Source organism: Corythoichthys intestinalis, chromosome 8 (genome assembly GCF_030265065.1).
Source record: "Corythoichthys intestinalis isolate RoL2023-P3 chromosome 8, ASM3026506v1, whole genome shotgun sequence".
Lineage (NCBI taxonomy): Eukaryota > Metazoa > Chordata > Actinopteri > Syngnathiformes > Syngnathidae > Corythoichthys > Corythoichthys intestinalis.
In genome coordinates, this window is record NC_080402.1 from 45,129,659 (window position 1) to 45,156,110 (window position 26,452).

A 26,452-nucleotide genomic window follows, 5' to 3' on the forward strand; every position below is an offset into this window, starting at 1 on the left:
GTGATTCGCAAATGAATGTAGTGTAAAATTCGGAATTCCGTTTTCAACAAACTTAAGTATTTTTTCTAAAATTAAAAGGCAATTTCAGCCCTTAACTCAGTGGCTGCCAATGAAGACGATATATGTCGCATCCATTAGAACTGATTGCTGAATGTCCACATGTCTGTTTCTCTTTGGGAAAACTGAAGGACAATCAGGTTTTTAAGGAACCAAAACTTTGTGTTTTGATGAAAATTAAAAGACACTACAATCCTCAAAAAAAACAAAAAAACAAACATATTTCAGTAAACATCAAATAGAATGTAGGGTCTTCAATGAAGTTAATGTTGTCTTTTTACATCTTGTGTTTGGCAGCCACTCCAATTGACATCCTGAAGGTTCTAGAGCTTTCAGAGGACATGGAGGGTGTGTCACTGGAGGCCGGACTGTGCATCAGCAGGATGGGCCGAGAGGATCCGGACCTCTCCTTCAAGATCAACAAGAAAATCCAACTGAGTGCTCCCACCAAGCAGCTGTTCCCTGGTAAAATAAAGTCCTACCAGTGGGGTATTAACTGGAACATTCTGGACAAATGAGTTAAGTTTTTACGTGTTCTTTGGCTCAGATTCCTCCTTCCCAGAAGACTTCTCTCTGATGACCACAGTTCGAGCTGCGAAGGGCTCACAAGTTTTTCTGCTGTCGCTGTACGACCCTCAGGTTTGTGTCACTCGTGTGCCATCTTATTATGCCTCTTTTACACATTCTGTTATGTTAAAGTCTTTTTTTGGTGGCCAGATTGACCTCGCAGCACAAAATCATGCTTTGTAAACTTCCTTATAAGGGAATATCTTTTTATTGTTTTGATTTTCAGACAGTTCCAAGAATGGGAAGAACTACAGTAGGTAGGATGTAAAAAAAAAAAAAAAATTGTGTATGGTATGTAGGTTTGCCTTAAATCTGCAAAGTGAAACAAGGATCATTCTGTTTCCATCGATTATCGTTAAGATGATTCGTTTGTTGTGAGTGTGGTGGTGAGATGTGGTGACATGTGGTGTGTTCCTATAATATTGAAAGGCACACACCAAAATCCCACAGATATTAAAGAACAAACCAATCATCAGTCATCTTGGGGTCTTGTTCACAAGTGATGGGAAAATGGAACGGGAGATCGACAAGGGGATCGGTGCCGCGTCTGCAGTGATGCGGACTCTGCATCTGCATCCGTTGTGGTGAAGAAGGAGCTGAACCGAAAGGCGAAGCTCTCTATTTACCGGTCAATCTACGGTCCTACCCTCACCTATGGTCATGAGCTGTGGGTCGTGACCAAAAGAACAGGATCCCGGATACAAGCGTCCAAAATGAGTTTCCTCCGTAGGGTTTCAGCGCTCTACCTTAGAGATAAAGTGAGAAGCTCAGTCATCCGGGAGGGGCTCGGAGTAGAGCCGCTGGTCCTCCACATCGAGAGGAGTCAGATGAGATGGCTCGGGCATCTGATAAGAATGCCTCCGGGGCGCCTACCTGGTGAGGTGTTCCGGGCACGTCTCACTGGGAGGAGGCTGCGGGGCCGACCCAGGATATGCTGAGGAGACTATGTCTCCCAGCTGGCCTGGGAACGTCTTGGGATCCCCCAAGAAGAGCTGGATGAAGTGGCTGGGGAGAGGGAAGCCTGGGCTTCCCTGCTGAAGCTGCTGCCCCCGCGACTGACCTCTGATAAGCGGGAGAAAATAGATGAATGGATGGAAACCAATCATCAAGTCAAATATACCATCTTTAATCATCTTTTTTTTTTTTTTAATAATGTGTTTATTCTCTTTTAGGGCTGTAAACATAAAATGAGAAAAAATAAAGTGTGAATACTTTGCAGTTCATGCTTTTAGTGAGTTAACGTTTAAGTCTTAAACCATCCCACTTTTTTGTTGTTGTCACAGGGTACGCAACAGTTGGGTTTAGAGCTCGGACGATCTCCTGTATTTCTGTACGAGGATCAGGACGGTAAACCCATCCCGGAACTCTACCCCACTTTTAGGAAAATCAACCTGGCGGATGGGAAGTAGGTAACATACTAACATGTAAACCAACAGATGCAAGATCCTACTTTGTTTCTGGCCTAATATCAAAGATGTTCAACAAAGTCAATGTACAGTGGGGCAAATAGAAGTATTTAGTCAACCACTAATTGTGCAAGTTGTCCCGCTTGAAAATATTCGAGAGGCCTGTAATTGTCAACATGGGTAAACCTCAACCATGAGAGACAGAATGTGGGGAAAAAAAAAACAGAAAATCACATTGTTTGATCTTTAAAGAATTTATTTGCAAATCATGGTGGAAAATAATTATTTGGTCAATACCAAAAGTTCATCTCAATACTTTGTTATGTACCCTTTGTTGGCAATAACGGAGGCCAAACGTTTTCTGTAACTCTTCACAAGCTTTTCACACACTGTTGCTGGTATTTTGGCCCATTCCTCCATGCAGATCTCCTCTAGAGCAGTGATGTTTTGGGGCTGTCGTTGGGGAACACGGGCTTTCAACTCCCTCCACAGATTTTCTATGGGGTTGAGATCTGGAGACTGGCTAGGCCACTCTAGGACCTTGAAATGCTTCTTACGAAGCCACTCCTTTGTTGCCCTGGCTGTGTGTTTGGGATCATTGTCATGCTGAAAGACCTAGCCTCGTCTCATCTTCAATGCCCTTGCGGATGGAAGGAGATTTTCACTCAAAATCTCTCAATACATGGCCCCATTCATTTTTTCCTTTACACAGATCAGTTGTCCTGGACCCTTTGCAGAAAAACAGCCCCATGATGTTTCCACCCCCATGCTTCACAATGGATATGGTGTTCTTCGGATGCAATTCAGTATTCTTTCTCCTCCAAACACGAGCACCTGTGTTTCTACCAAAAAGTTCTATTTTGGTTTCATCTGACCGTAACACATTTTCCCAGTCCTCTTCTGGATCATCCAAATGCTCTCTAGCGAACCGCAGACGGGCCTGGATGTGTAGTGGCTTCAGCAGGGGGACACGTCTGGCAGTGCAGGATTTGAGTCCCTAGCGGCACATTGTGTTACTGATAGTAGCCTTCGTTACTGTGGTCCCAGCTCTCTGTAGGTCACTAAGTCCCCCCGTGTGGTTCTGGGATTTTTGCTCACTGTTCTTGTTATCATTTTGACGCCACGGCGTGAGATCTTGCATGGAGTCCCAGATCGAGGGATATTATCAGTGGTCTTGTATGTCTTCCATTTTCTAATAATTGCTCCCACAGTTGATTTCTTTACACCAAGCGTTTTACCTATTGCAGATTCAGTCTTCCCAGCCTGGTGCAGGTCTACAATTTTGTCTCTGGTGTCCTTCGACAGCTCTTTGGTCTTGGCCATAGTGGAGTTTGGAGTGTGACTGACTGAGCTTGTGGACAGGTGTCTTTTATACCGATAATCAGTTAAAACAGGTTCCATTAATACAGGTAACGAGTGGAGCTTCGTTAGACCTCGTTAGACCTTATTATAAGAAGTTAGACGTCTTTGAAAGCCAGAAATCTTGCTTGTTTGTAGGTGACCATATACGAATTTTCCATTCTAATTTGGAAATAAATTCTTTAAAAATCAAACAATGTGATTTTCTGTTTTTTTTCCCAACATTCTGTCTCTCATGATTGAGGTTTACCCATGTTGACAATTACAGGCCTCCCTAATCTTATCAAGTAGGCAGAGGTTGCGCTGGACCTTTTCGTTGTCTGTCATTTTGACTGACAGGGTCATAAAAATACGGTCATAATCTATTTTTACCAGTCACTTAAATTTTTAAAATGATGATAATGACATTGTGGTGACCCTTTGTTTGGCATAATTCACCTTCCGTACTTGTGTGTCCATTTGGCCAAGCGCGTTACCGGCTATGACACATTCACGTGACAGAGACACTTAAGAGCCGCGCGCGTTCCGGCTTGAATAGAGAGTTCACAGAGAGCAGCAGAGCTACAGCGGCTGGACACAGCAATTCGAGCTAACAAGACTCTTAACATTGCATACCGCTTCAACATATTCAATAGTATTTAGTTTTCATTCATTTTAAATTAATATTCTGTCCGAACAAGCTTAACAGAGAATCCACACCGTGCCATCACACATCAAGCAGATGAATATGTAACTTTTTCTCCGCAGTGACAAAAACAGCTGACTGTGGCCCCAGTAGGTAGGCTACATATGGAACAATGAAATTAACAGTTCACCTGCTGTGGCCTGAACGGAGTCTTGCACCTTCCTCCTGGTGCGCATGGACTTGAATTGCGTGCCCGCTTGTGCAGTCCCTGTTTTTTCACCTCTTTTATCTACACCATCGTCGTTTTGGGGCTTTTTGAAGAAACTTCGGACACTCAGTTGCCTTTACATTTTTCAGAGTAAGGCCAACGACTTCATGCATCAAGAGAGACAATAGCTAATTAATATGCTCACTCGCCACCCTGTGGTCTGGGGTGTGAACTGCAACCTGTCAAAATGACAGATGGACTTCAGTTTTTTCCGTCACCGTTTTAAAAAATCGATCAACGACGGAAAATATTCGGTTAACGCGACCCCTGCAAGTAGGAAGACTTGCACAGTTGGTGGTTGACTAAATACTTATTTGCCCCACTGTATGTCTTCTTGTACATCACGAAAGCTTTTGAAAAAACATTTGGCTCATTTTCTGCAAACAGTGGAATCAGTTTCAATTGTATAACCAGCCTCCCATACCTATTTTTGGAAATATCTGAGACAAATCACAGCATTAAACAAATGTTAACTTTTGGTTCTCATAAAAATCAAAGACAAATTTGCCTCTTCAACAACCCTAACTTGATTTTTCTTTTTCCAGCGGTGGAGGGCACAAATGTAGTCGGCAAAGAAGCATAAAGTACATGATTTCATGAGATCAATGACAATTTATACCAGTCAAAACACTGAAAGTACGCCTTTTGCAAACATGGAAGATCATTTCAACTCGTCCATGAATGTTACTGTACATTTTTGTTTTTATAAACAATGAAACATCTTCAATATACCTAATGTCTTGGTATTTTAGTACTGTCAAGTTTGCTGACTCAAACGCACTGTCGCCGTGTTCACAGGTGGCATCGAGTGGCATACAGCGTGAAGGGTCAACAGGTTACGCTTTACTTGGACTGCGTCAAGCTGGAGACTTTGGAACTGCTGCGGGGGCCCCGACCGCATGTCAGCACCGACGGCGTAACAGTGTTTGGAACGCGACTGCTTGACCAAAACGTCTTTGAGGTTGGAGATCTAGAATCCTAAAGCTGGAGTTTTCCTAAGCCTATTTGTCCCAACATACAAATGACACAGGAAGACCAAGCCTGATATTAAACCCTTTAACACATAACTATGAAATGGACGTGCTACCTAGTCATTCATCGCATGCCTTATTGTTGTCTACATATTTAATAAATAATAAGAAACTAAAAATAAATAAACAAATAAATAAATGAATAAATTTAGTTAAGTTGCAGCTACCAAAAACATTACATTTTGTCACTTGATTTTAATAATGAAAAATAGCACTGTATCATGTAGACAGTTGGAAAATTAAAAGAATGTAAAAAAATGTACTGGTTTTATAATAACATTAACTGTAACAGGCTAAAAATCTCATAATATTAGTGCTGCATTAGTGAGTGACCACAGAGAAAAGGCCCATAAGTCTGCGTGACTGTGAGTTATGGTCTCCAGCATGACCTTGCAAATATTTTCATTTTGTAATTAATGTAGGACTGTGAAACACTATTAAAATGTACTGTACAGATTTTATTTAAATAAAAATCTATGCCTGCTGAGTAAGAAATGTTTGGTTTGAGTAACTTTTATTCCCCCCTGCTCATCAGGGTGACATCCAGCAGCTGCTTCTGGTGGACGACCCAGCGGCGGCTGAGACGTACTGTAGGGACTTCATCCCGGACTGTGATGCTCCATTGCCCTACGAGAGCATCCTTACTAACATCGCTGCCGATGAGGTGAGCCCCCCGCACACTGTGCACTCCTCCCCTCAAGCGGCCTTTGCTATGCCACAGGTGCTGGATGTCGTAAATCAAAAGTAGCCCGCTAGCTTTTTCTTCGACACAGAAATATTGCAGGTATTTATGGACCTTCGATCTTTGCTCTTGTGGCCTTTAAGCGGTTTTACACCAACTTGCTAAGCCACACACACCCTTTTATTCTCCCATCAAGTTGGCACAACCGCCCCACCATACATCCAAAAAGAAAGTCCAAATAAAGCCTGTTTATAGCCATAAAAGGCAATGTTTAGAATTGTTTAGGATTCAAAACAAACTCACACACACAACCAAACCCCCCCTCCCAAAGTAAGCAATTTCTTTTACTGTAAATATGTTATTTTTAACTTAGAAATCAACACTTCTGTATTACAATAGTGTTGGCCCAACCCCTATTGTCTATCTTGAAGGTATTCCCATTTAGATCCTGTTTATAGCCGTTGAATGCATTTTAAAAGTAAAGGCAATGCCCGTTAGAAGGTCTGCAGAATTATTACTATTAATTCTGTTCTATAAAATGCTTAAATATGAAGATTTACTATTTGAAGATGTTCACTTACAAATTCCCTCAGCATTGTCTGGATCACAAGTGGACTTTGCGGCTTGGAGCAGGCGTCATCAGTTCTCGCAACGAGTCATTCAGAATATGGACAGCTCTAGTCAAGATTTTGGTGCAAAACTATTGTATTTATACGTTAAGTGTGGGGCACATTCCCAACCGCAAGCATGATTGTTCTTTTGTAATGGTCAAAAAAAGAATACAGTACTCCATTAATATATTAGTACAGTGGGGTAAAAAGTATTGAACACATCTGTTTTCCTCAGTAAAGGTTTCTGTGAGAAATTTGACATAACATAAAAAATGAAATATAATTATGATAAGAATAATATACTTTTTCAGTATGCTGTATTCAATGATAACGTTTAAAAACTGTATGCTAAACTTGGCAAAAGCCCCAATTTATTTGAGTAATTTTAATCTTTTGTCTGATGTATTTATTATGCTTATTGTATCTAACAAAGTCCCTGTACACTTCCATTTTATTTTTCCTGGTGGTATAAAAACAGCCAGGAATTATTTTTCTACTTGTACTTGTCAGATTGTTTTGGTTCCAAAGACTAAATGTTTTTCTACACCGACCGCTGTGTGATTTACAGTCTGGCTTCGGACTCAAAAGCGCTGCAGGATGTCTTTGGATGATTTATGGTGGTCACTCCAGATCCCACTGAAGAAAGTGACCAGTTCAAAAATTAAAAGTAAAAAACTGAAGTGTATGCAGTATTCATCTCTTCACTCCTTCAAATAATTTTGAGGGAAAAAACATTTCTTCACTTATGCAGTGTTCTTCGAAATGGATACTGTCCAAATAATTTGGCCCTCAAGAAATTAAGAACAATACATAAAATTCTATTTGTCTGATGTTATGTGTCTCAGCGGCGTCGCAAGCTGTCATAATCAGAAAGTCCAAATAACAGTGGCTGCTTTCGTCTTGCTTATAGTATTCAAAAAGCAAAACTTATTCTCCATCATTTGTGGGGAAAAATTGACTATTTGTGTAATTTTCCGTAAGGTTGACAAAAAAGATTATAATCAATCCTATCCCCTATTGATTCAAATTTAGGTAAATAAATTTATTTGTATTATAGTATAAAAGCTGGTTCTGTTTAGTGCTGCGGTATTTGGACAACATTTTATATCCCGATATATAGTTCTTATCCCTCTAAAGATCGAATAACACCTTGATATAAACCTGTAGTTTTCTTTAGAAATACATGTTACGCAATATTTCCAGATGTGGTTTGTCAGCATGAGGTTTGACAAATTACAGTCTGGGTCTTATATGATTTAAGCGCATCCTCAAAAATGTTAGAACTCCTTGGTAATGAATAGTGGTCACAGAGTGTACACTGTCCCTTCTTTGAAACATTGAGGAAGCCCTATTATATAGTATTTTGGGGCTGCTCTGCTACATCTGGCACAGGGTGTCTTGACTTTATGCAGAGTGAAATGAAATATCAAGACTATCAAGTTATTCTGGAGAGAAATATGTTGGCCAGTGTTTGAAAGCTTGTTGTCCGTCACAGGTCATGAGTCTTATAAGAGGATAATGACTATAGCTTAAAACACCCAATCATGACTGAGGGCAAACATTGGACTTTTCAGAAATGGTCTACAGAAAGGACCCTTCATACCTAACAACTGAAGTGGTTTACTCATGAAGATTGGCCAAAATACCTGCTGAGAGGCTCAGAAGTTTCATTGAAAGATACAATAGTCACCAATCAAAGCAGCCGCTCTCATTTCTGTGAAACGTAACACACTCACGATGAGTGGTTATCCTTATTACAATAAATTTAGAACGACCTTTGGACTTCAGTATATCCATGGAATGCACTATCTGTCTGCCTGACGCAGAGTTGTTTTTGGCAGCCCTTTTAATTTTCGTTTTAGTCTTAGTCTTTTGGACGATAGTACATATACTCATATTTTAGTCGTCTCAAAATGTGTTCGTCTTCATCTAGTTTTTGTTGACGAAAACTCAAGACTAATTTAGTCTAGTTTTACCCTTTACCACCAATTCTCTAAAATGGCAACAATCAACAAAAAAAAGAAAGTTGACTGGGACGGCCGACGCTTCAAGGATAGGTGGAAATTGGACTATTTCTTCTCTAATGTACGCAACAACTGTGTCTGCCTCATTTGCAAAGAGACAGTCGCTGTTTTTAAAGAGTTCAATGTATGGCGAGTTTAACAAACAAGACACACTGACATGTAGGACAAGATTACAGGGAAGATACGTGCGAGAAAGCAACTTGAAGCTAGTTTATTGTTACAGCAGCAGTGTTTCGCAAGAGCCCGAGAGTCGAAAGCTTAGCCACAAAGGCTAGTTGCGAGATTGTTGAAATTATTAATTAGAAAAAAATAATAAAGCAAATGTGAAACACATAATGGCTCGCTAAAATTTGCTTAAATATATTATTCAACATAAAGGACGTCAGCCAAGGTCAGCCCCTCACATGTTTACCACACCAAATCTGGCCCCCTTTGCAAAAAGTTTGGACACCCCTGGTCTAATGCGAATGCTATGCTAACGCTACGAGTTACATTTAGTGTGTGTTGATCACTCAGCATGGACCTTTAAAGGCTACGTTGCATCTTCTTGCCGGCAAAATAAAGAAAACAAATCTTGCCGTGTGTGCAAGCCTGGGGACTGGCGAGCAGCAGCACGTCACATAAGTGACAAAACCAGACACTGCTACGATGCAAGCTAACTAGAAATAAAATGTCACACATTGTTAACACGTGACGGAAACTACTGTGCATTTTCGTCTTGTTGTCGTCTCGTCAGACAAAAACTTGCATTAGTCTCGTTATGTTTTAGTCTCCCGTTGACAAAATATTTTTGTTATAGTCATCGTTGACGAAAACAACACTGGCCTGATGTCTGACTACCATTCTACCAACTCCACCAGAGCTTGGAATGGTTTCAGCAAGGATAGTTTCAATTGACTCTCCATTACTAAATTCTCACTCTGCAAGGTTAAGAACTCTTACACTTTACCAGAACACAGAGCTTGGCAGAGACTGACCTGTAAAATAGAACCTTGTACTTGAACAAATATCTGGATCCGCTAGCATTTGCAGCCGGCTGCAGATGCACTGTTACAGAAAATAAAGTCTGTTTTCTATATGAAGTCTTGTGCGTTAAAATACAGGGTGATTCAAAAAGAATGTGTCAAAATCATCATGTAATAAATAAAGTGCTATCTGGTTGATATCTTTTGGTGTAAATATCTCATAGTACAGTGAGGACACCTGCATCTTATACTCCAATGTGGCTAATCCATGAACAAATACCGTTTTTGTGTCAAATTTGGTTGATGGCGGTTTATAGTCAGGTGCGCCTTATAGTGCAAGAATTACGGTAACTTCAAGTTTTCAAATCAATTGCTCAAAGGTGGTCATCACCAGCAATTGAAATACATTAAATAATACCTGAAGTTATGTTCAACACATTTGCCTATGAAAGAGTTTTGTAATGTTTTTCATTTTTAACATGAGCTCGCGAGATGATTTCGGCACATCCTTTTTGAATCACCCTGTATGGGAGAATGGATATTTTGCAGATCCCCAATAAATTATAATACATTAGTATAAATTTAGGGCCCAATTTAGAGTATAAATGATTGATTGATTCATTGTGTGGTGATCAGGTGGATGTGACGTCAAAGAAGCACGTGGTAGAGGAGTTGGATGAGTATGACTTAAGTGATCTCTACGAGGACGTCTCCATCTCCACAGTGACGGCTGGACCCAACCTCACCGAATACGAGGTGAGTGTGGCGTCCATTCCCATTTCCGTTTTTTGTTTTGCTGCTCATTTTTCCATTTTAATTCAACTGGGCAGATTTTTGAGTATGAGGATTACGACAACTCCACGGATGACTACCAAGTGAATGAATACGAATACGAAGAGGAAGAAGTGGACGAGCGATACAGACCAGCTGAAAGGGAAGGAGGAATCGGTCTGAACGCGCAGGTACTGACTAAAACCTATAACATCGCATTAGGAATACCTTATTATTGGAGCAAAAACATCAAAGAGAGCTACAGAAAAACTTTGCTCGTCAGTACAGATGGGAAAAACTCATAATATGATATACTATTATGGTACTGTATTGATAAACAAATGTCAATCAAAATACATAAGTGCTCATTAGGACATATTGGGTAATAAAAAAATGTCAATATTACAATGCTCTGATTTTCTCTTCTTATGCTGTATTTATTAATGCAGATGTTTGAACAGTATATAGCAACAGGTGCGATTAATTCAAGTTCAAGTCAGCTTTGTCAAATATAACTGATAAAATTATGTATTATATGATTTTTATGTTATAAAAACTATGCAATATAAATTACAGATGGTGGTAAACAATATACAGTATGTAAGGCAAAAATGACCAATATCTTGGTTGTTTTCTCTTATGAAACTGTTTTTTTTCTGGGCCTAATTTTAGGGTTCAGTGTTTTTGCGCTTCATTACTGTGTTTTGTGGAATATAAAAATTAATAAAAATAAATACCAGGAAATAAAATGTTGCTGCTGATACAGTTAACACTAAATACAGTATCAATATTCTAACTGTTTGTAATGTTTTTTTTTTCCCCCAAAGTGTATCACTTACAGTTCCATGCAATATTAGTGATGTTTGCCATACAGGTGCAGCAAAACAAGGATATTATGATGAATCATTATCGCTTTTATATATTTGATCATTTTCTACAGGATTCTTTAATAATTTTAAATGGCCAATGATCATAATGAATTACTGTTGCATCATGATATTTTGGGAGCAATGGCGAGTTGTCAGGCTGTTGAGGTGGATGTTACTGTTCATGACCAACCTATTAAGCTTGTTGTTGTCTTCCACTTCCTGGCAGTATGTTCCAGAGAAGGGAGAGAAAGGAGAGCCAGCCCTTTTGGGAGTGGTAAGAAAGCTAATTTTTACGATGACCAAACATTTACTCATTGCTTATACTTCCCAATTATTGTATAAGGATCGTTAAAATGGATCTAGATGTAATTTTCATTAAAAATCCCTCTTTAGTAAGTAGGGAGTAGGAAATGTTACTGCACTTGAAATAACTCAGGAGATATCCATTTTTATATATGTATATATAGTCAGGTGATTTATTAGTGTAATACTGTAAAACAGTTTTGGGGAACATAGTTAATTACATCTTCGGAAAATCACAATGTAGTGGAACCTCGGCTGGTGACCCTTAATATTTAACAAATAAATTAATCATTTGTCAGAGTCCTGCAGCAAATCTGAGAATAACTCAGTAATTCTCAAATAGTGGGGCGAGAGCCAGAGCCATGCCGAGGGTGGGACATGTGACATCGGGGAAACATACTTTTTTGTCGTACTACAATAAAGTGTGTTTGCACACTCACTCAGTGGGCGGCAGTGGTGCTCTCATTTTCAGAGTGTGCGCATTTTTTTTTGTTTTTAACCAAACAAGTGCACACAGCAAAGAGCACTAGATATGAAGAGCTAGACATGGATACATGACAAAGCGTATGTAGCATTTGGTTTTTGGCTTTGACTTTCAATACGATTGGAGAGGAGGAAAGACCAGCCTGTTTACTGTGTCTAAAAATGTTTGCAGCGGGAAGCCAAAACAATTAGGACATCACTTAAAGACATTAGACCCCGATCACACTCTTTGTCAGGGTTACATCAGTAAACCCATGTCACAGCAAAGGAGCTGATACTGCCTGCAGCAAAAATAAAAACTGTCTTCCTATCCAAAGACACTGTCATTTTTGTTCTTTTTTTTTTTTTTTTTTTTCCGGTCAAAGTGTTTTGCACATTGTCTTTGTAAGTTAATGTTGTTAATCAATTTGAATTTATTATTGATTCATTTTATTAAATTTTATTTTCAGTATCAAATGGTAAAAAGTGTACCTTGAGTGTATTTTTACAGTTTGGATGTGACTTTTTTTCTTTTTCTTTTTTTTTTTTTAATTCAGGCAAACTGATGTGCTATGTCTTTTCTGTTACTAACAGAACACTGTTAATAAAGTTATGCTTTATTCTAAGTTTTATATTACTTTTTTTCTTTAATTAAAAAAAGGACACAATGGTATGCAGAGATGTACTTAAAATAATAATTTTAGAGACAAATGATACTAATTACAGTGGTTGCAGAGTGTTGGGGGGTGCGAAATGTTTCCGTCTTCCTTGGTTGGGGTGGCGTAAAAGAAAATAGTTAAGAAACACTGGATTAACTGAACACCCAATTATTAAAAAAAAAAAAAAAGTTTATATTGTGCTGTAATTGCTATCAGATGCCACATGATGGGGTCGAAAGATTTTTTTAATGAAGCTCCTCAATTCAGTTCAAATCATTTCTTTGGCACTGAGATGCCATCAAACAATAATACAGTGCATTTTGAGTTTTTCAGTAAACAATGCAAGATAGAAACCCCCTCCTGAAAACAAATAATCCAAAGAATGGACAAATGCAGTTATGATGATGGAATGATAACAACAGCATATCACAGTGATATAGACCCTACCCACGTGACGTCATAACTCCGTTCTCCTGAATGGTACCGCCCAACTGTCCGTCAAAACATAGTGTTAACCTGTTACGGCTACGTACATTCCTCCTATTTACGGCGTGTTTTTCTGCTCCTTAACATTAATAATCAAAATGGTGAAGGCGTGTGTGGCTGTTGGTTGCACTAACAGAGAAGATGGAAGGAGAGACTTGAAGTTTTACCGTATTCCGAGGGATCCAAAGAGGAGAGCGAAATGGACGGCTGCAATTCGACGTGAAAACTGGGCACCAAAAAATCACCACAGACTATGTAGTAGTCATTTTATATCCGGTAAGATGCATTTAAGATATACTTAGAGGGTTTTGGGCTGACAAATAACCACAATTAAGATCATTGCTAGGCTAATCGCCGACAACATACACGTATGTATGTAGTGAGAGTGCTATCGCTAAACCATATAAACATAAAAAGCCCTAACTGCATTGACAAATGACATGAAATAAATTAGACTTGACAGTGGATGTTAGCGAGAATAAAAGATTTTGAATTGAAAATTTCGTAACTCACCTTTCCAAGCACAAGATAGATTCCTGCCGAATTTTCGTGGACGAGGACCTGTTTCACCCAACCAGCAACGAAGTATTTATAAGCCTCCAAGCTCTTGAAGTTTTTTAAATTTTCGTGAGAATAGGCTGATTTTGTGTGGACAAGATAGTTGTAAATATCAGCGTAGCAGATGTCAGGCAGACAGGGCGAAGACAGTGGGTCGAAAAACATCGATTTGGGCATCAAATATGGATCTGGCGACTGTATAGAACGAAGCTTTTCCACATAACGCCTTTTATGCAACACATCCAGTGAGTTTACGGCATCAGAAAGCAACGGGTCTTCCATGAAATGCATTTTAAATTCCTCGATCAATTGAAACCAATGCTAATACAGAGACAAAATGACGGACAAGTGGGCGGAACCATACAGCGAGCACGTGGTTTTATGACGTCGGTGGGTAGGGTCTATAATAGGACTGTGGATTAAAAAAAATAAATAAAAATCCTTCATAAATGAATCAAGGTATCAGGTATGGCACCACTATTAAGAGCTGTAATATTACCAAACAGAAGACATATGGGGGAAAAAAGATTTATACTTACTTTTGGCCTTGCTATGTCCAGCAGAGCATCAGAAATGTGGAGTGTAGACCATGTTACTTGTGTAATATTTTTTTTCAGACGGGATAATGTGGTGATTATTGATCAACAATGGTTTTTGTTTGAAAGAAAAATTCAAAATACATTTAGGACAAGCAGTGATAGTTTTTTTTTTTTTTTTTTAATACATTTTATAGGTGACATGGACAGGCAACATTTACTGTTTTTAGTATTAAAATTCTTATTTTGATGTGATTAATATATCATTACACATTTTTAATATAGAATTTTCACAACAGTGATATAATTTTATAATTTGACATCAAACGGCACGACACTACAAAACAAACAAACTCACCAAGTAGTAGAGCAGGTGTCTAAACACAGCAAATAATAAAGTTGTCTTTTTTAAGGGATTTTGAAAATGGAAGTCGCGAGCAGAAATGCGGAAGCAAAGCGGAAGTACCTCGGAAACTTGTCTATATAATAGTTAGGTTTGTTACATTTTGTTTTGTATGATTTCAGGGCACTCAATTTGTGGGTCCATACGGGCCTGCAGGACCTCAGGTTAGCGCTTTAGTTTACATGACATAAAATACATCAATCACTAAAATGAGCATCCACATAAATCATGTATATGCACGTGTGCGCAGGGACCAACGGGCCCTCCAGGAATTACGGGGGTGGTGGGACCCCGAGGAGACCCCGGTGAACTGGTGCGGAATTTGTTTATCATTATGACACCACACGCCACAAACTGATCTTTAATTTATGTGAGCTTCTCAGGGACCTCCAGGACTGCCGGGTATGAATGGAGTTGATGGCATACCAGGACCTCCTGGAAATATCTTGGTCTTACCGGTAATGTGGAATTAATTTTCAGATGCCTTATGTTTTACGTTTCTGCTAATCGTTTGTCCAAAGAAAAACATATCCATGATTGAAAGTACAGACCTTTGCTTATTTAGTACATTTAAGAGACCAGGAAAATTACACATTAAACTTGAATCAACATTAAACTTGAATGTAGTCTCTGTTGTGATAAAGCTATGTGGTCAGCAGGTCTGTAGTCAATTGGTCAAAGCCGTGAGTCTGCTTGTTTCTGCTCAGTTTGCTATGCATCAAATAAGTATTCCCTCATTGAAATTAATTGATAATCTAATAATCATCTGTTCGTGCTCCTGAACTCAATTTAACGGCAAAAAAGGCATCAAACGATACCAACTGACTACTTGGCTTTGTCAATCAATAGACCATTCAAACAAGCAATCAATCAGACAACCCCCTTACACACTCCTGTGGAGTCGCTGCCTAGGTGTGAAGGGGGGGGCGGGGGGGGTGTCACTCTGGATAGCTGCAATTAGCAACTTGAATATTTGAAAATCCAGGGCTCCCTTTGCTTTGTCAAACACGGAGGAACACGGAGATGGCCAGTCGCTGTGTTCTACAAAATAATTGACATCAGCACTGATTGCATATGTGTTGTATCAAGCATGCACTGGAAGGCAAGAGAGACGGGTGGACGTCTTGGTGGTTCTTGCAAAGGAACTGGTTCTCTATCATGTGGGCGCAAAGAAGGTGCAGAAGGAAAAACTGTTACAGCAACAAGCTCCAACACTTAGCACTAGGAAAAGGGCAAAGTGTCATATGTCACCACATAAAATAATGTTTTGTTTTATTTTTATTTGACCGTCCCTTGTACTGTAGGCAAACAGCAGCTTTTGGAAGATGTAAAAAGATTGTCTGCCCGATTGCCTGCCTGTCCGACAAAGCCAAAGCACCCCTGCCCTGCAAATACTCAAGTTGCTAATTGGAGCAATCAAACCCTGCGGTTTTGCAAGTGTGAATGGGAATGACTAATGAGGACTTCAATACTCACAAAAGATATGCTGATTAGGGCCAGATGACCCTTCACTGGATACAAAGGGATTTGCATCAACTGACCCACTCTTGGTAGTTCTATTACCAAATGTATTCAGTGGGGCAGCATTTTTGGGCTATGTATGTGTTGGGTGGATTTCTTTTATATTTTTTAAATCCTGTTTTCACACCTAAACAATGAGAATGTAGTTTTTCTGATAAAGCAATTCAGCTGTCTGCGTAGTCATGCGGGTTCTGTTTTGAGTTATTAGTGTGTGTAATGGAAATTTGTATGCACAGTTCCGGGCAGGCGGTGGTCAAAAATCGGCTACCCTTTCGGCACAGGAGGCTCAAGCTCAGGCCATCCTACAGCAGACCAAGGTAACCTAACAAGCCCCAGTAAACTGAACTGAACTGATGAATGGTACCAATTTCACTAATGTCATATCATTTTCTGTAGTTGTCTATGATGGGCCCCCCTGGTCCACTTGGCCTTAGAGGACGACCTGGTCCACTTGTGAGTTCTTAAACACACACACACGCATACACGCACACACTATATTTTTCTGTCTTTCAGGGCACACCAGGTCCATCTGGCCTGAAGGGCAGCAACGGAGAAGTGGGACCACCGGTAAGTAAATGCTGGTTGTCATGGTAATGTAATAATAATAATAATAATGCATTTTATTTGTAACGCACTTTACATTTGAAAAACAAATCTCAAAGTGCACATTGGCAAAAAAAGAAAATAATAAATAAAATGCAAAAGACTAAGAATAAAACAGTAAAAGCAAAACAGACACAAGCACAGATAAAATCAGATACCAATCAGATAAAAGTAATACAGTCAAATAAAATTAGCTAGAATAAGCTTTTTTAAAAAGGTGAGTTTTTAGTCCTTTTTTAAATGCATCCACCGTCTGCGGGGCTCTGAGATGGTAGCACAAACTTCTTTCACCCTAACATCTTAACAACCCCTTCTTCAGGGTTCACCTGGAGCCCCAGGAATCCCAGGACTGAATGGGCGCCCTGGAAAAAGGGTGAACCTTTTTTTTTTTTTTTTTTTTTAAATTTAATATGTGAATAAAGAATGCACACTAACACTTGTTTGCACGTTTCTCAGGGGCGATCGGGAGCAGATGGTGGGCGAGGTGACATTGGCGAGACGGGTGTAAAGGTAAGGACCACTCCTGAAATGACCGATCCTACAACTGAGATGTCATCCTAAAACTGTTATTCCTCATAGGGGGACAGAGGCTTCGACGGTCTGCCTGGTCTACCTGGAGACAAGGGACATAAAGTTAGTATGTTTGAAGTTAGTTAGGGATTTCAACCAAGTGAGCCCCTTGGAAACTTAGTAGTACATAGTACATTGACACCTGATACCAGTTTCACCAATTAACAAGAAATTGGGTCAATATGTCTATCATAAAACGCACAAAAAATGTGACACAATCGTTACACCTGTGCCCAAAATTGAACAGGAAGTCAGTCATTTTTGTCTGAAGGAGCCATTTCAGGATGAACTTGAAAAGGCTTGAAAAGTAAGATGTGGGCCCCCAACAGCAGTTTAATCAAACAACAAGAAAATAGATAGAACTATCTATCATATTGATTTGCAAAATGATGTCTCAGGGACCCAAAACTAAAACGTTGGGTATTATCCAAGTATGCTCCCTGGAAGGTTTGAGAAAAAAAAAAAAAATAGCCACTGGCCTTCATTTTACTGAGTGACTTGAAATTATGTATATGTGTATAGAGCTAAATGAAGGATCAATGCACCAAATTGAATAGAAAGTTGGTCATTTTGGTTTTGAGCAGCCATTTCAGATCAATTTCACTATTTGTACCTCTATACTTTCACAAACTCCTCTAAAGGGAATTCTTTTGTTGTTTGAAAATGTATTTAAACATTTCTTTCATCAACATAGTCAGTTGAACAGGCACAAACATTAGCCTGCTTAAAAGTATCTCATATGTTAGTCGTAAAATAATGCTTTGCCTCGCCAGCTCTAAATGCTCAAATTAAGCACAGGGTCAGTCCTTAAGCATGGTGTCGTGTTGCAAACAAGTTTGAAACGCTTGATGGAACTGAGCTCCATTTCATGTGTCTCCTCAGGGCGAAAGAGGGAAGCCAGGGCCGCAAGGTCCTGACGGAGAGCCAGGAGAAAAGGTGCATTTTTTTTTAAAATAGTGATTTTGTGTTGTTGTTCTTGTATTGTTGTTTTTCACAGTGTTGTTGTGCACAGGGTTCCGAGGGCCCGCCAGGACCAAGAGGACAACCAGGCGATGCTGTGAGTATTTACTTACACACTCAGAAGTGTTCACAACAGATTCACAACAATCTGTGACTGGTTTCTACTGAAAACAAGTTTCCTTGAGTTGTATCTACCGACCAAAAAACAAAACAAAATGTACTATAGTACTATATAGCATTTTTGTCATAAGCAATCACCTGAATACAATGGAATTCCATGGTAACCACACACTATATTATGATTACGATTTTTACTTTTGATATCTGAGATCTCTAGCAACATGCCCATATTTGGTTTATTGGGTTTGAATAAACTATTATTGAAACAAGCAGGAGTGTGCCCAAATACACTAACAGGCAGAAGGCTGTCCCTCGATGGCTAACCCGGAACCTACAGACATAATAAGTCCGCAAATAACTAACCAGTCCTGATACAAAGAATAAAAAATCGGGCTTCGATGATGCAAACCATGCAGGAAGAGATTTGAACCCTTAACCTCAAAACTATGAAGACGACAAGTGAACCACTTCCCTCTATGCTGTCCAGTTTTACACTTTTTACACAGAAAAAAATGTTTCAATTGAAAGTAAGTCGTTAAAATTACAGTGATCCCTCGCTATTTCACACTTCAAACTTTGCGCTCTCAGTCCATCTCAGATTTTTTTCCAATTAAAAAATAAATTAATAAATGCAGTATTTTATAGAGCTTTCCCTATCCGATCATGTAGTCTCTCGCTGTCGCTCCTGTGCTTTTCTTGGTCAGGCAGTGCACTGGAGTTGCTTATTAAAGTTAACGATTATTGACAGACTACTAAAGTTTGATCTTGCCAGAGACGCTTGTAAGCCAAGACGGCCGTATGCGTCAACATCGTTTAACTTGTTAAACAGTTGCTGTGGCAACTAATTGTGTGCAGGTGAGCGGATTTGAGTGGGCTCACTCAATGAAGCATTTAATAAAGACAAGCATTTTTTATTTCCTTTTTTAAAATGGATTGGGCGTCTACTTTTTTTTTTCTTGTCTAAAAATAATTCGGTGGGACAGTAATATGTTTAAATCTTATCATAATTATTAGGGCCCGAGCACTAGACGTGCGAAGGCCCTATTGTAATGCAAAGGATTATTAGGGCCCGAGCACTAGGCGTGCGAAGGCCCTATTGTAATGCAAAGGATTATTATTATTATTATTATTATTATTCTTCTTTCTTCATGGCAAATGAAAATGGCCAATTTGGAGGCCTGAACATGCACGAAAAGTCACCAAAATTTGCACATACGTGCAGATTCGCGTAAATTTCGATAATCTTGCGTCGTTTTGAAAAAATGTCAAAAAATGGCTCAGTGGCGCCCCCTTGACCCTTAAAATTTTCAAAAAGGCCTCTCCTCTCAGGTTTTCAACGTAGAGCAATGAAATTTGGGGAGTAGATACCTTATGCCTAACTGCTCAAAAAAGCCTCTTGCACCCATATTCCAAATCCAACAGGAAATCGGTTATTTTGGATCGAATCTGAAATTTTTTCGGTTCACAGTTGGAGTTCACATTTGGAGGCCTGAACATGCACGAAAACTCACCAAAATGTGCACATATGTTCAACTTTGCGTAAATTTTGATAATCTTTGAAAAAAATTAACAAAAAGGCTCAGTGGCGCCCCCTTGAAATTTTCAAAAAGGCCTGTCCTATTAGGTTTTTTCAACGTAGAATGATGAAATTTGGTGAGTCGATACATTGTGTAAAACTGCTCCAAAAAGTCTCTTGCACCTATATTCCAAATCCAACAGGAAGTCGGAAATTTTGGATCAAATGCGAAATTTTATTGATTTACATTTGAGACCTTGTCGCTGAAGAAAATAGTTGGATCGTCTTCAAAATTGGTCAGACTATTCAGGAGACATATGAGATCTTAAGTTTTCAAAATGGTGAGTTTTCATCCAAGGGTCTGGCCTGGGCGTAGTCCCAAAGTTGGCCATTTTTAGGCAAAATACCAAATTCAGAAAATGATTAAAAACTCCGTGATACAACGTTCAATCTTTTTCATTTCTAGCATGTATATGAGATATCCCAGCCTGAACACGACTGCATTGAAATATTACTCATTAGGCCTGGCGCCCCCTAGTGGGAACAGGAAATGGCATTCTTTACGAGAGAGGATCCTCCTCCAAGGGAAAAAAATCTATTGACCTCAAACCTGTTTCAGGGGAGCCTCAAGACATGTGTTCAGGTGCCTGATGAAAAATATTTAGGTTTCGTTGAAGCGGAGAGGTCCAAACTGGAAGTGAAAATGACCGTCAACAATTTGTCTCGCCAAAAACTTTGAACAGTCATAACTCGGCAGATATGCAACATATCTGCGCCAAACGTTCCGTGTTTGTTGAGAGTCATACCCTGAAGGTTCTTGTAGGGGTCATTTGCATCAACTCTACAGTGCCAACTAGTGGCGACAGAAAGAAGTTTTAAAAAAGGCCTTTCCTATTGGGTTTTTTCAACATAGAGCGAGGAAATTTGGGGAGTAGATACCTTATGCAAAACTGCTCCAAAAAGTCTCTTGCACCCGTATTCCAAATCCAACAGGAAATCGGGTATTTTGGATCAAATGTGAAATTTTTATCGGGTTACAGTAGGAGTTTACATTTGGAGGCTTGAACATGCACGAAAACTCACAAAAATTTCGACATACATGCGGCTTTGCATAACGTTCAATAATCTTGCAACGTTACGAAAACATGTAACAAAATGGCTCACTGGCGCCCCCTTGAAATTTTCAAAAAGGCCTCTCCATTTAGGTTTTTCTAACATAGAGTGATGAAATTTGGAGAGTCAAAACTTTGTGCAAAACTGCTCCAAAAAGTCTCTTGCACACACATTCCAAATCCTACAGGAAATCGGGTATTTTGGATTGAATGTGAACTTTTTATCGATTTACAGTGTGCACATTTTACACCTTGGCACCTAGGGAATTAGTTTGATCATTCTCAAAATTGGTGAGACTGTTCATGAGGCATATGAAATCTTAAGTTATAAAAATGGTGTGTTTTCATTCACGGGCCTGACCTGGGCGGGCGGCCAAAGTCGGCCATTTTTTCGCCAAAACACCGAATTCGGAAAATGACTGATAACTCCCTCATACAACCTTCAATCTATTTTAAATCTGCCATGTGTGTGAGGTATACCAGCCTGAGCAGGACTGGATTGAAAATTTACCATTTGTGCCTGGCGCCTCCTAGTGGGAACAGGAAATGCCCTTTTTTACGGGACACACTCCTCCTCTAAAGGGAAAAAATCAATCTACCTCAAACCTGCATAAGGGAAACCTTAAGACCTGTCTTCAGGTGCCTGATGAAAAATATTGAAGTTTCGTTGAAGCGGAGGGGTCCAAACAGGAAAGTGAAAATGACTGTCAACAATTTTTCTCTCCAAAAACTTTGAACAGTCATAACTCGGCAGATATACAAGATATCTGCGCCAAACTTCCCGTGCTTGTTGAGAGTCATACCCTGAAGGGCCTTGTAGGGGTAATTTGCATCAACCCTACAGCGCCAACTAGTGGCGATAGAAAGTCACTCGTTTTTCCAAAACATGTCCAGTTCTTTTCATGTTGGTCATTGTAGTTTCAAGACCTATTAAAATACTTTTTTACGGCCCATGTCCACGTGTCTCTGTCTGTTGCCGTGACGACCCTTTGTTTGCCATTTAAAGGAAATATTTTTTTTCAGAGACTCAGGGAGGTTATAGAGCCACAATAGTTGGCACACTTGGTCGAATTGGCCCAGTTAGAAGATTAATTTTGGTTTTGAATAAGGGCTTGGCTGCACAGCTCAGTAGTGGCTCCTTTTTTGTAGTACTCTCTCCAATAGGGGTTTTTATCTCTTGGGTGTGGGAATGTAAATAGGCGACTTTCGAGCATGTTAGGTTCTAATGAGATGATTAGAGAGGAGGATCTCCCACCACCCTGACCTGCACACAGTCCGAGTTGCGTGACGTCCGAGTTGCGCTAGATTGCGAGGGCCCGTTCAGTCCTGCTTGCAGGCCTAGTTATTATTATTAGGGCCCGAGCACTAAGCGTGCGAAGGCCCTATTGTTTTGCAAAGGATTATTTTTTTTTTTTTTATTTTTTTTTTTTTTCAGGGCAAATGAAAACGGCCAATTTGGAGGCCTGAACATGCACGAAAAGTCACCAAAATTTGCACATACGTCCGGAAAATTGTAAATTTCGATAATTTTGCAACGTTGCAAAAAAATATAACAAAATGGCTCAGTGGCGCCCCCTTGAAATTTTAAAATTGGCCTATAACATTAGGGTCTGTCAGCGTAGAGCAATGAAATTTGGGGGGTCTATACCTTGTCCAAAACCGCTCCAAAAAAGCATTGACACGCATATTCCAAACCCAACAGGAAATCGGTTATTTTGGATCAAATATGAAATTTTTATCGATTTACAGGGTGCACATTTGAGACCTTTTCGCTGAGGGAGTTAGTTGGATCATCTTCAAAATTGGTGAGACTGTTCAGGAGACATATGAGATCTTAAGTTTCTAAAATGGTGTGTTTTCATTCACGGGTCTGACCTGGGCGTGGTGCCAAAGTCGGCCATTTTTTCGGCAAAACACCGAATTCAGTAAATGGCTAATAATTCCTTGACACAACTTTCAATCTTTTTCATATCTGCCATGTATATGCGGTATCCCACCCTTAACACGAGTGCATTGAAATATTACCCATTAGGTCTAGCGCCCCCTAGTGAGAACAGGAAATGCTTTTTTTTACGAGACAGGTTCCTCCTCCAAGGGAAAAAAATCTGTTGACCTCAAACCTGCATCAGGGGAGCCTTAAGACCTGTGTTCAGATGCCTGATGAAAAATATTGAGGTTTCGTTGAGGCGGAGGGGTCCAAACAGGAAAGTGAAAATGAACGTCAACAATTTGTCACGCAAAAAACTTTGAACAGTCATAACTCGGCAGATATACAACATATCTGCGCCAAACTTCCCGTGTTTGTTGAGAGTCATACCCTGAAGGTTCTTGTAGGGGTCATTTGCATCAACTCTACAGTGCCAACTAGTGGCGACAGAAAGAAGTTTTAAAAAAGGCCTTTCCTATTGGGTTTTTTCAACATAGAGCAAGGAAATTTGGGGAGTAGATACCTTATGCAAAACTGCTCCAAAAAGTCTCTTGCACCCATATTCCAAATCCAACAGGAAATCGGGTATTTTGGATCGAATGTGAAATTTTCATGGGTTCACAGTAGGAGTTTACATTTGGAGGCTTGAATATGCACAAAAACTCGTAAAAATTTGCACATACATGCGGCTTTAGATAACGTTCAATAATCTTGCAATGTTACGAAAAAATGTAGCAAAATGCCTCAGTGGCGCCCCCTTGAATTTTTCAAAAAGGCGTTTCCTATTAGGTTTTTTTAACAGAGAGTGATGAAATTTGGGGAGTCGATACCTTGTGCAAAACTGCTCCAAAAAGTCTCTTGCACCCGTATTCCAAATCCAACAGGAAATCGGGTATTTTTGATCGAATGTGAAATTTTTATCGGTTCACAGTAGGAGTTTACATTTGGAGGCTTGAACATGCATAAAAACTCACCAAAATTTGCACATACATGCAACTTGGCGTAAATTTTGATAATCTACAAAAAATTTTAACAAAATCGCTCAGTGGCGCCCCCTTGAAATTTTCAAAAAGGCCTCTCCTATTAGGTTTTTTCAACGTAGAACAATGAAATTTGGCGAGTCGATACATTGTGCAAAACTGCTCCAAAAAGTCTCTTGCACCCATATTCCAAACCAAACAGGAAGCCGGAAATTTTGGATCAAATGTGAAATTTTATCGATTTACATTTGAGACCTTGTCGCTGAAGAAAATAGTTGGATCATCTTCAAAATTGGTCAGACTATTCAGGAGACATATGAGATCTTAAGTTTTCAAAATGGTGAGTTTTCACTCAAGGGTCTGACCTGGGCGTGGTTCCAAAGTCGGCCATTTTTGGGCAAAACACCAAATTCAGAAAATGATTAAAAACTCCGTGATACAACGTTCAATCTTTTTCATTTCTAGCATGTATATGAGATATCCTAGCCTGAACACGACTGCATTGAAATATTACCCATTAGGCCTGGCGCCCCCTAGTGGGAACAGGAAATGGACTTCTTTACGAGACAGGCTCCTCCTCCAAGGGAAAAAAATCTGTTGACCTCAAACCTGTTTCAGGGGAGCCTCAAGACATGTGTTCAGGTGCCTGATGAAAAATATTGAGGTTTCGTTGAAGCGGAGAGGTCCAAACTGGAAGTGAAAATGACCGTCAACAATTTGTCTCGCCAAAAACTTTGAACAGTCATAACTCGGCAGATATGCAACATATCTGCGCCAAACTTTCCGTGTTTGTTGAGAGTCATACTCTGAAGGTTCTTGTAGGGGTCATTTGCATCAACTCTACAGTGCCAACTAGTGGCGACAGAAAGAAGTTTTAAAAAAGGCCTTTCCTATTGGGTTTTTTCAACATAGAGCAAGGAAATTTGGGGAGTAGATACCTTATGCAAAACTGCTCCAAAAAGTCTCTTGCACCCATATTCCAAATCCAACAGGAAATCGGGTATTTTGGATCAAAAGTGATATTTTTATCGGTTCACAGTAGGAGTTTACATTTGGAGGCTTGAACATGCACGAAAACTCTCAAAAATTTCGACATACATGCGACTTTGCATAACGTTCAATAATCTTGCAACGTTACGAAAACATGTAACAAAATGGCTCAGTGGCGCCCCCTTGAAATTTTCAAAAAGGCCTCTCCATTTAGGTTTTTTCAACGTAGAGGGATGAAATTCGGAGAGTCAATACCTTGTACAAAACTGCTCCAAAAAGTCTCTTGCATGCGTATTCCAAACCCAACAGGAAATCGGGTATTTTGGATTGAATGTGAATTTTTTATCGATTTACAGTGTGCACATTTTACACCTTGGCACCTAGGGAATTAGTTTGATCATTCTCAAAATTGGCGAGACTGTTCATGAGGCATATGAAATCTTAAGTTATCAAAATGGTGTGTTTTCATTCACGGGTCTGACCTGGCCGGGGTGCCAAAGTCGGCCATTTTTTCGCCAAAACACCGAATTCGGAAAATGACTGATAACTCCCTCATACAACGTTCAATCTATTTTAAATCTGGCCTGTGTGTGAGGTATACAAGCCTGAGCACGACTGGATTGAAATTTTACCATTTGTGCCTGGCGCCTCCTAGTGGGAACAGGAAATGCCCTTTTTTACGGGACACACTCCTCCTCCAAGGGAAAAAAATCAATCTACCTCAAACCTGCATAAGGGAAACCTTAAGACCTGTCTTCAGGTGCCTGATGAAAAATATTGAAGTTTCGTTGAAGCGGAGGGGTCCAAACAGGAAAGTGAAAATGACTGTCAACAATTTTTCTCTCCAAAAACTTTGAACAGTCATAACTCGGCAGATATACAACATATCTGCGCCAAACTTCCCGTGCTTGTTGAGAGTCATACCCTGAAGGGCCTTGTAGGGGTCATTTGCATCAAACCTACAGCGCCAACTAGTGGCAATTGAAAGTCACTCGTTTTTCCAATACATGTTCAGTTCTTTTCAGGTTGGTCATTGTAGTTTCAACAGCTATTAAAATACTTATTTACGGCCCATGTCCAAGTGTCTCTGTCTGTTGCCGTGACGACCCTTTGTTCGCCATTTAAAGGAAATATTTTTTTCCAGAGACTCAGGCAGCTTATAGAGCCACAATATTTGGCACACTTGGTCGAATTGGCCCACTTAGAAGATTAATTTTGGGTTTTGAATAAGGGCTTGGCTGCACAGCTCAGTAGTGGCTCCTTTTTTGTAGTACTCTCTCCAATAGGGGTTTTTATCTCTTGGGTGTGGGATTGTATATAGGCGACTTTCGAGCATGTTAGGTTCTAATGAGATGATTAGAGAGGAGGATCTGCCACCACCCTGACCTGCACACAGTCCGAGTTGCGTGACGTCCGAGTTGCGCTAGATTGCGAGGGCCCGTTCAGTCCTGCTTGCAGGCCTAGTTATTATTATTATTATTCTTCTTTCTTCATGGCAAATGAAAATGGCC

The 26,452-nt window shown here is 39.8% G+C and overlaps 1 protein-coding gene across 8 annotated transcripts in view; it reads left to right on the top strand.

The window, feature by feature from the left end:
- The window catches only part of LOC130920350 (collagen alpha-1(XI) chain-like), a 65,934-nt gene that overhangs the window by 18,129 nt on the left and 21,353 nt on the right, over window positions 1–26,452 (top strand). For all 8 annotated transcript variants that reach the window (XR_009064139.1, XM_057843508.1, XM_057843503.1 and 5 more), the window contains 19 exons: window positions 355–522; window positions 605–696; window positions 1,908–2,029; window positions 5,081–5,243; window positions 5,849–5,977; window positions 10,232–10,351; window positions 10,426–10,557; window positions 11,462–11,509; window positions 14,765–14,806; window positions 14,893–14,955; window positions 15,026–15,100; window positions 16,400–16,480; window positions 16,560–16,616; window positions 16,677–16,730; window positions 17,086–17,139; window positions 17,223–17,276; window positions 17,346–17,399; window positions 18,219–18,272; window positions 18,349–18,393. Coding sequence is in view for 7 of the 8 variants with exons in the window: in XM_057843508.1 (XP_057699491.1) it covers window positions 355–522; window positions 605–696; window positions 1,908–2,029; window positions 5,081–5,243; window positions 5,849–5,977; window positions 10,232–10,351; window positions 10,426–10,557; window positions 11,462–11,509; window positions 14,765–14,806; window positions 14,893–14,955; window positions 15,026–15,100; window positions 16,400–16,480; window positions 16,560–16,616; window positions 16,677–16,730; window positions 17,086–17,139; window positions 17,223–17,276; window positions 17,346–17,399; window positions 18,219–18,272; window positions 18,349–18,393 (1,607 nt within the window). In the remaining variant the exon portion in view is untranslated. The remainder of the gene's footprint in view (window positions 1–354; window positions 523–604; window positions 697–1,907; window positions 2,030–5,080; window positions 5,244–5,848; window positions 5,978–10,231; window positions 10,352–10,425; window positions 10,558–11,461; window positions 11,510–14,764; window positions 14,807–14,892; window positions 14,956–15,025; window positions 15,101–16,399; window positions 16,481–16,559; window positions 16,617–16,676; window positions 16,731–17,085; window positions 17,140–17,222; window positions 17,277–17,345; window positions 17,400–18,218; window positions 18,273–18,348; window positions 18,394–26,452) is intronic.